Source organism: Dipodomys spectabilis, unplaced genomic scaffold, assembly GCF_019054845.1.
Source record: "Dipodomys spectabilis isolate Male_0828 unplaced genomic scaffold, ASM1905484v1 ptg000504l, whole genome shotgun sequence".
NCBI lineage: Eukaryota > Metazoa > Chordata > Mammalia > Rodentia > Heteromyidae > Dipodomys > Dipodomys spectabilis.
Genome location: NW_024871181.1, coordinates 3,127,453 through 3,137,500, shown reverse-complemented (window position 1 = coordinate 3,137,500; position 10,048 = coordinate 3,127,453). Strand labels below are relative to the sequence as shown.

At 54.5% G+C, this 10,048-nt stretch overlaps 1 protein-coding gene across 1 annotated transcript in view; it reads right to left on the bottom strand.

Annotated features, from left to right (window-relative positions):
- LOC122099149 (protein-arginine deiminase type-4-like) overlaps positions 1-9,822 on the bottom strand; it is a 21,109-nt gene extending 11,287 nt beyond the window's left edge. Inside the window, exons 1-4 of the mRNA XM_042669755.1 lie at positions 9,731-9,822; positions 3,776-3,953; positions 1,590-1,656; positions 1,196-1,263 (exon numbers count right to left, since the gene is read on the bottom strand). Coding sequence (XP_042525689.1) covers positions 1,196-1,263; positions 1,590-1,656; positions 3,776-3,953; positions 9,731-9,822 — 405 coding nt within the window. The remainder of the gene's footprint in view (positions 1-1,195; positions 1,264-1,589; positions 1,657-3,775; positions 3,954-9,730) is intronic.
- Positions 9,823-10,048: the final 226 nt, after the last annotated feature.

The following is a 10,048-nucleotide window of genomic DNA, read 5'->3' as shown; positions in this document are numbered from 1 at the left end:
CTCACGGATTTATCTGCCCAGGCTGGCTCCGACTCTCCATCCTCAGATAACGGCCTTCTGAGCAGCTAGGAACTACAGGCGTGAGCCACTGGTGCCCGGCACTTCCCCACCCTTTTGGCTGACCTCCGAAGGATTCTCAGTCCTTTTACACTGACCACTCTGTTGTTCTACCCACATAAAAGTGGGTGGGCAGCAATCCCCACCCCCACCAGGCCCCAGGTTAAGCCTTGAGGTCCCTGTGCACATCTCTCTCTCTCTCTCTCTCTTTTTCTGTCATTCATGGGGCTTGAACTCTGGGCTTGGGTGCTGTCCCTCAGCTCTTCAGCTCAAGGCGAGCACTCTACCACTTGAGCCACAGCGGTGCTTCCAGTTTTCTATGTTTTATTGGAGATAAGACTCTCACGGACTTTCCTTCCCGGGCTGGCTTTGAACTGTGATTCTCAGATCTCAGCCTCCTGAGTAGCTAGGATTACAGACGTGAGCCACTGGTGCCTGGCTTCCTGTGCACATCTCTCCCTGTGCCATTTGGCTGCCCTCCTTCTGTCCTCCACCTCTGTAGTTGGCACTGTGGGACACTTTCCCATCAGTCACTACAGCCCACAGCAAGGCTGGCATCTGTCTAGGAAATTTTTCTGCGCTGTGCATTCACTGGGTAATTATAGAGAAGCTAGCTTGCAGGAATGCACATCCTGTGTACTCACTGCTGGCAAAATATGATCTTTGAAAAGATAGATAGAGGGCTGGGAACAGTGCTTGCCTAGCATGCATAAAGCCCTGGGTTCAATTCCTCAGTACCACATAAACAGAAAAAGCCAGAAAACAGAAAAAAGTGGCACCGTGGCTCCAGTGGTGGAGCACTACCCTTGAACACAGAGGCTTAGAGACAGAGCCCAGGCCTTGAGTTCAAGCCCCAGGACTGGCAAGAAAAAAAAATAGCACCAATGATTCTTGTTCTTGTTTTTCCCTGAGATAAGGCCTCATGATGTGTCCAAGGCTGGTCTCCAACTTGCAATTCACCTGCCTCAGCCTCCCATGTGTTGGGATTACAGGTAGGCACCACCGCGCCTGGCTCATTTTCTTTTTCTGTCTTTCGGAATTACGCATTTGGCATCCAAAGCAGAAGACACGTTGCTGTTCACCTATTGCCCACTAGGAGGCGCCATAGGAGAACCTGGCAGGGTTGAGCAGGGAGTACCTGGTCTTTCATGGCTCTGGTGCTGGTCGCTTTGCCGGTGCGGGTGACGTCTGCGTGCAGGGAGATTTCTGAAACCCCATAAATAGCAGGAGAGGTAAGGTGTGGGTGGACAGGAGACTGTGTCTACGGGTTGGGTCACCCAACCTCAGGTCCCCACTGACTACGAGAGGAAGGTTGGGGCTTTGGACTATCTGGCCAAATTCAGGGTGCCATGGTTGTGGCCCCGATGTGACCCTGTAGGCCTGGCCATGCCCAGGGGTGTCAGGAAGAGCCCTGAGTCACCCTGGTGAGGGACATAACCACACTGTCACCCCAAGCCCATGGCTTTGAGTTCCCTGCAGCATGCCACAGGACCCCTGGTCCGTGTGAGGTATGGCGGGAGGTCATTACTCACCCACTCCGGTGAGGTAGAGGAGGGCTTGGACTCTTGAAGTCTTGGGCCCATAGTATGAAATCTGAACCTGTAAGCCAGAAGCAGACTGTTAATGACTTCTTTTAGTCACTCAACAAACATGGATGCATCCTTTCTATGGGCCAGCTCAGCCCAGTTCAGCTCAGATGACCAGGAGCCTACAGGAGAGGGTCCTGCAGGAGTCCCCAAATGGAGGGGTATACCCAGAAATGGAGGGGTTCACTCTGCCTAAGGCTGGGGGCTTGACAAAGAGGGACACCTTGATAGGGCCCTGGAAGGTGAGCAGGGGCTGGAGACAGGGTGAAGAATCATTAGAGGGAGAGCGATGGCCACGAGACACGGACAGGGACCCTGAGGCAGAAGGAACTCTGGATGGACACGGCTCCAGAGCAGGAGCTGTTCAGAAGAAGAAATCATAGCTCCTCTGATTCAGCTTCAAAATCTAAGGAAGACTTGAGTGGGGTAGCTCGGTGGAAGAAACTGGACCTAGCTTTTGTGTGTCCCTGGACTCAGTCATAGTAAAGTAAAAATCCCTCAAATAAAATTCCCTCAAAAATAAAAATCCAAGCCGGGCACACACCTGTAATCCTGGCTACTCAGGAAGCTCAGATCTGAGGATCGCAGTTTGAAGCCAGCCCAGGAACAAAAGTCCCCATAAGTCTTTTATCTCCAATTAACTACTCAAAAATGGGAAGTGGTGTTGTGGCTCAAGAGGTAGAGCACTAGCTTTGAGCGCAAAGAGGCTCAAGGACAGAGCCTAGGTCCTGAGTTCAAGCCCCACAACTGACAAAAATAAAAAAAATAAAAATCCAGCAGAGAGCATATCTGACTGACCAGGTTACCAGATGAGGGCGGGGCTCTGGGCTGATAGGGGAGGAATTCCAGGGAGAACACATTTGATTGGTCCAGCTGCCAGTTGAGGGCAGGGCATCTGGACTGATGGGGGAGGAATTTCAGGGAGAGCACATCTGATTGGTCCAACTTGCCAGTTGAGGGAGGGCATTGACTTATCCAAGCAAAATAACCCTGGATGCTTCACAAGGGAAATCCATATCACCTGTGAGTTGGCCCATGGCGACAGCCTTTAACTCTGCTCCTAGGTGTGGTCCACAGCCAGCTGGTGACTCCAAGCCAAGAACCCTCCGCCGACTGTCTGCCGCCCTCAGGTCCCTGCTACCCCATCGCTCTCCCTCGCCATCTTCTCCACCCCCTTCCCTCACCATACAGGACTTCCTCAGTTTCTCCCATGTGCATTTCACCATCTGATGCCGAGACAGGGCACACACCGGTGCCATCAATTTGCCACGGTTCCCAGGAAGCCTTCCTTGACTACACCTGCCTGGGTTCCCAAGCTTTGCACTCCTGTTTTGATCCTCAGGGACAAGTGGCTCCAGTCGCAGTGGGAGCCCCAGAAGGTCTAGTTGAGAGACCATCTACAGCCAAAAGGCGCTCTAGTAGGTTAGATGGAAGCCCCCAAAGAGTTGAGTCCAAGTTCTCATTCCTAGCGCCTGGGAATTAAGATGGGAATTAAGGCTTGTCTGGAATGACCAGGTGGGCCCTAAATCCAGCGACCAGGCAGAGGGCGATGACACAGAGAGGTGGGGGAGGTCATGTGACCGCAGAAAGTGATGTCACCACACACCACGAGGCACTCATGGGTCCCCAGGAAGAGCCCAGAGGAGCCACGGAGCTGATCCCCGCTTAGCACAGCCTCAAGGAATCTGGTTTTTCCTGACACCTTGTTTCCAGAAGCGAGAGAACACACAGCTGACCAGCAGCAGTGGGGGACGTGGGCAGAGCTCCGTGGGGCTCCTTGTCTCTGTTTACGGGAAGTCACCATAGCTGGAAAATGCTTCCTGTCTTCCTGTGTTATCACCTGATGCCCCAAGGGGGTGGAACCTCCCTGCCACGCTCAGTCCGCTCTTCCCAGTGCACAGGCGTTTATTATAGTCTCTGATTGGATGAGTGTAATCAAGACTCCCCCCTCCACAGGCCCTGGCAGCCCCAGATCACGGCCCACAAGGACACTGAGGTGGAGGAAGCTGGCGTGGGCCCTTCCAGCGAGGAGGCCCTCCTGGGGTGGGCATCGAGGGTCCAGGGCAGGCCCCACTGTGAGCAGCTGCTAGCTGGCAGCCGTCCCTCCCCCCTTCACCCGCTGGGACGCTCACCTTCTGGTCATCTTTGCTGCTGCTGGCAGTGTTCACCTGCAGAGTCACCTCCAGCTCGGGGACCAGGGGCCACTTGGAATCTGTGGAGCTCTTCTTGGCTGGAGGGCTGTGGGTAACTTCCACAACCACCCCTGGAGAGGCGGAGATGCTGAAGGACTTGCAGTCCTCGGGGGCAGAGCTGTGGAGGGGGCAGAGCGGGGCCCAGCGCCTGGTGAGGAAGGGGCCACCCTGGCTCTGCTGGGATTCCTCCTTTTCCCAGTGAACACCAGGTGGTGGCCCTGTGTACTCTGCCCTGGAGCAAGGAGGGGGAGAGAATATGCCAGGGGGTGATAAGAGACACAAAAAGGAGTTCATCACCTGAAGGCCTTGAGCTGGAACTAGAAAGTTCAAGTTATTCCCCCCTCCCCCGTCTGTCTGTCTGTCTGTCTGTCTATCTCTTTCTCTCTCTCTCTCTCTCTCACACACACACACACACAATGGCTAAGCTGAAAAGCACAAAAGATTAACCAAGAAAGCCGAGTTGGATATATTAACATCAGACAAACATAAATTATTAGACAAGACCACATTATTATTATTTTTTTGGGGTCCGGTTGTGGGGCCTGAACTCTGGACTTGGGCGCTGTCCCTCAACTCTTCAGCTCAAGACAAGCACTCTACCACTGAGCCACCTTCCCAGCCCCACAAGACCACATTATTATCAATAGAGGTCACAAACCATGAGATAAAGGCCAACTCTCCAGAAGATATTCTTTTCTTTTTTTTTTTTTGTCTGTTGTGGGGCCTGAACTCTGGGCCTGGGTGCCGTCCCTCAGTTTTTTAGCTCAAGGCTTTTTGTTTGTTTGTTTGTTTTTGTTTTTGTTTTTTTTTGTTTTTGGTTGTTTGTTTTTGGCCAGTCATGGGGCCTGAACTCTGGGCCTGGGCGCTGTCCCTCACCTCTTCAGCTCAAGTCTAGTGCTCTACCACTCAAGCCATAGCGCCACTTCTGGCTTTTTCTGCTTATGTGGTGCTGAGGAATTGAACCCAGGGCCTCATGCATGCAAGGCAAGCACTCTACCACTGAGCCACCTTCCCAGCCCTCCAGAAGATATTCTTAACTAATATAGCAAAGAGAAGACCTTGACAGTATCCAGAAAGAAAAGTCAGACTATCCAGACATGAAGCGATTGAGTTGTAAGCAGACATAGCATCGATGAAAGCTAGCAGACAAGGGAATGGCATCTCCGTAGTATTTTGAGAAGAGAACCATTATCCTGGAATTAGTCAAGCTCCCCAAAATCTTCCCAAGACATTTTTTTTTGTCGGTCATGGGGCTTGAACTCTGGGCCTGGGCACTGTCCCTCAGCTCTTCAGCTCAAGGCTAGCACTCTACCACTTGAGCCACAGCGCCACTTCTGGCTTTTTTCTGCTTATGTGGTGCTGAGGAATCAACCCAGGGCCTCATGAATGCAAGGCAAGCACTCTACCACTGAGCTACCTTCCCAGCCCCCCAAAACATTTCACATAAACAAAACCCACTATTTTAAAAATCAGCAGGTCAAATACTAGAGGCTCATGCTTGTAATTGTCGTTACTCAGTAGGTTGAGATCTGAGGATTGTGGTTCTAAACCAGCCCAGGCAGACAAATACAAAAGATTCTTATCTCCAATCAACCCCCAAAATAGCTAGAATTGCAGCTGTAGCTCAAATGGTAGAGCATCAGCATTGAGTAAAAAACAAACAGAGAGTGCCCAGGCCTGAGTACAAGCCTTACTACTGGCATAAATAAAATAAGATAAAATTCACATGGAAAACCTTTAGTAAAGGAGGTAAAAGGTGAGAGGCTTCCCTGCTAGGTAGAAGATTTACTATAGCACTGGGGAGATTTGGAAGGAGTTATAATGACTAGGGCCAGGACAAAAGGAAGATGCAAGTCTACTTGATCTATGACAGAGAACTAGCATGGAGGGATTAGGTCATATATGCCCACAGAACGCTCCTCACTCATCCATCGGAGAAATCATTAAGTCAGATAGCAATGAAAGAAGCCAACCCCAGCCTCGCACCATGTACAATTCAGTTCCCTGCACAAAAATCCTAACTCATGGGGAAGAACTTTGCATCCTTGCTAAAAAGATGCAGGAGGCCGGGCTCTGGTGGCTCATGACTGTAATCCTAGCTGCTCCAGAGGGTGAGATCTGAGAATCACCCTTCAAAGCCAGCCTGGGTAGGAAAGTTCGTGAAACCCTCCTTTCCAATGAACCAGAGAAAATCAGCAGGAGACACAAGCAGACACTCAGAGAAACTGACATGCAACTGACAATAGATGCAGAAAGAGGCTCAGCCCTTCACTAATGAGTATTAAAATGCAAATGCAAATTTATGCCAGATGGGGTTGGAGATTCACTTGACTGATAAAAGTAAAATAAATAATAGCAACTCAGCCCTGACCCCAACTATACACGTGGCATGCACGGGGCTGCTGCCCCCCAGTTAGCCAGCTGAAAGCCAGCAATGGTCATCTCCTCCGTGTGAAGAGGTGGGAACTGGGTTGACCAAGATCTGCCTGGTCCTTGCGTCTCTGCCTTCAACAGCTCCTTAATCGGGACCCAACATCTTCTCTCCCTCTACCCCGGGACCCTGCAGCCAGCCCTGAGCTGGGCCAGGGGTTGCCAGGATCGCCTCTCACCTCCCATCTCGTCCACTTCTAGGTGTCTCCCACAGTGGACACTTCTAGGCCTCCTCTTCCACAGACAGCCTCATGATCATCCATTCTTCCTTCCCCTCCAGAACCTATCCTACCCTCTCCCCCTGCCCACCCAAGTACTGGATCCCATCCACCGATCATGGCCCCTTCCAGAGAGAATTCTCCCTGCTCCTGCTCCCCGCCCCCTCCCTCCAGCTTCATCACCTCTGCCTTCTCTTGAGTAACGCACTCCCCGCTCCTCAGTCTGTTGAATGAACTGGCCCCACCCACCGCAGAGGAAAATGGCAGCCGTGATGCACGCCCAGTGTGCACAGCGAGTGTGCAGAGGTCAGCACACATCGTGGGGCCCCAGAGAGCGCAGGGAAGGCCGGGAACCTGCATTTCCAAGTTCTCTGGACCACACGTGGAGATTCACTCAGTGCAGGACAGGCGGGGTGGGGACAGGCGCAGAGGGAGAGAAGCAATCAGTCGTGGGGTGGGGGTGGGGGCACCAGGCAGGGTTGGCCCTGCACACCCAAGGACCTGGACAAGTAAGGCACTTTGCCACTCAGAGCCTCAGTTTTCCCATCTGTGACATGGGATAGACAGCACCCTGCACACCCAGCATCCTGATGGCCATGTGACCGGCTGGCTGACACGTGCTTTACCCCTCGTGAACGCCAAGTTGGGTAAGGAGAGGGTCCGGGCGGGAGATGATCAGGACAGGAGAGGGTCCCCAAATTCCCATGCACAAGGGCTAGTTAGGAGCCGTGTCCTGAGGAGCCCAGAAGTGTCCCTGTTGGTACCATCCAGGACAAAACTGCCCCAGCACCGCACGTTAATCTGGAATGCGTCTCCTCTTGCTTTGTGTTCCTTTCCTTGTTGTTTTTCATTGATGATGTCGGTTTTTCCCACTGCCTTCCCAGAGCGTAGCAAACACGCATTCGAGACACGTTCACCTCCAGTGACGCCGCTTTCCCTCGTCCCTCACGACGAAGCACCGCTGCCCCGGGGAACTCACGTGGCACCACGTGGCACACGCAGTGCCCAGGCCACAGAGCCACGTGGGGTTCCACAGGACTGAGCACACCCTCCTCTTTCCTTGTTTCTTTTTCCGTCTGACACTGGGACTGGAATTCACTGCCTGATGCTTTCCCTCACTGGCTGGCACTCTACCACCTGAGCCACGACTCCAACCCCAAGCGCTTGCCTTTGAGCCCTCCAGGAGTCACCTGTGTTCTTGGCTCATGGCCTCTTCCAGAATATCCTCTCTCTGCTCCCTGCCGTCATATTCTCACGGTTCCCCCCCCCCCCCCCCCCCCACACACACTTTGCAGGTTTTTAGAAAGATTAGAAGCTAGCAGTTCTCCCTGCCTGGGGAGCACAGAGGGCCTGGAAGGGGATCAGGTTTGCCGTGCAGCTCAGCCAGGGGTTGGTTTGAATAGAATCCACGCATCTTCCCTTGCAGGGAAAGCTCTTTCCAAACTCAGAAGGAAAGAAGATGCAGACTGGGAGCAGCTCACACGTGTGGCCATGGCCTGCTTCACCTCCTGCTGCCCAGCCCTGGACCCCTGAGCCCAGGACCAGACAGAGCAGAGCAGAGGTGCCGCGGTGCCTAGGCAGGGGTGAGGGAGGAGGTGGGAGGAAGCTGCTGGCTGGGGCAGCTGGGGCAGGCAGGTGAGAGGGGACAGAGAGGATGGAGGCGAAGGGGGTCCTGAACTTCCGCCTCCCACCCCATTGGCCAGCTGTGCAGCTCTCCCAGGCTGCTTCACTGCTCAGAGCCTCAGTTTCCCCTTCTGGGAGGTGGGAAAGGCTACTGCCACTGCGATACATGGGGGTGTGGTTTGAACAGAAGCCATGATTCTGGAAAACACTCAGGGGACACATGGCACGGCTCATTGGCTGGGGGAGACACCGGGACTGGGAACCCCTCTTTCTGAGGGGTGTGGCAGTGCCTTCCTCTTGGCCAGCCCCACAGTCTCCCCCCTCCCACGCACATCCAGAAGCATCTGTGAGTTTGACCTGCCGTTCCTCTGCACTAAGGAGAGGGCCGGCCTGGGCATGTAGGCAGGGGCCTGGGCTAGCTCTGGCCCCTTCCTTGTCCTCTACCTGTGCCATCAAGTAGCCTCCTTCTGAAGAGTTGAACCCGGAGTGATAGCTAGCCTGCTGCCCTTCATTTCCTCACCTCTCAGGTTCCCGCAGCTCCCGTGGCCCAGAGAGATCACCCAGGCCTCTGAGGCGACTCAGCTGTGGGGTGAGGCAGCAAGTGGCCTGGCAGGGAGATTCTCAGCCATGCCCATGGGCACCCTGCCAGCTGGGGGGGCCCAGCTCAGGGAGGAAGCCTGGGCTGCCACCACGATTGCCACCAACAAAGATGATGCCATGCACGCTCCTGGAGCGCGTCCTCTACCGCTTGTGCAACCCAGAGCCTGGCACGGGGCCGCACCCACGTGGCTCCTGCACCAGTATTTATTGAATGGATGAATAAATAATGAATGAACGAACAATCGAATGACAACGGAACAACTACCGGCACTCTGCCAGCCAGGGCTGGTACGAACAAACGTGTTCCCGGGCTTCCCATGAATCCCTATAACTCCTGTACAGATGGGGTGACCCGGAAGCTGGGGCACCTCCTCCATCTCCCACTGGCCTTTCCCACTCCAAGGAGAAGCCATGGCCACACTGTCCTGCCACACCAACACACAGTGTGTGTGCACACACATGTGTATGCATGCGTGCACCAGTGTTGGGAACTGAACTCAGAGCCTCAAGCCTCAAGCTCTCCCTTAGTTTTTCCCCTTAAAAGATGGTGTTCTACTAGGTGAGCCACGCCCCACTTTTGGTGGTTCATTGGAGATAAGAGTCTCCTGGACTTTCCTTCCTGGGCTGGCTTTGAATTTGGATCCTCAGATCTCAGCTTCCTGAGCCGCTGGTACCTGGCCTGCCATACTATTTTGCCATATCTCCTTGCTAACATGCCGCCCTGCCACACTCTTATGAACCTGCTCAGGAAGGCTGGCTGAGAGGGGGCCAGAGCCAGCCGTGTGAGCCCCCCATGAGTCAGGGAGCTGGGTTCCAGCCTCCCTTCCAGCCCACACCGGCTGTGTGGCCCTGGGGGCGAAGCACTGACCGTCTCAGACAGCTGTGTTTGCCCCACGGATATTCTATGCTCACGTCCTTGCCTCCCCAGCTCCAGGGCATGAAGACGGAGGTCCCCCTCCCGCTCCGACCCGTGTGTGGGCAGCGCTGGCTGTGGCCCCGCACGCCCCGGGAGGCCCCCTCTCACCTGTGGACGTCAAGCTGTACCGTGGTGCCCAGCACACACACGGCACGCGTTTGCTGCTCTGGGGCCACATGGATCACTGTCCCCTGGGCCATCTCTGGCCAGCTGCAGGAAGTCCCCGAGTGGCTCCCTTTATACGAACCCAGCCGGGCCATGAGTCAGCACCTGTGGCCTGCGGCCCCGGCTGCCAAGCCCTCCCCGCTGAAGTCCTGGGCGTGGACTGCCCGGGCTCTCCTGCCTTGGGGCTGTCCCAGCGACCCCCAGATGGGCATCAGTGCAGGAATTGCTGGTAGGGGGTAATCCATTTCCCGGGCAGGACTG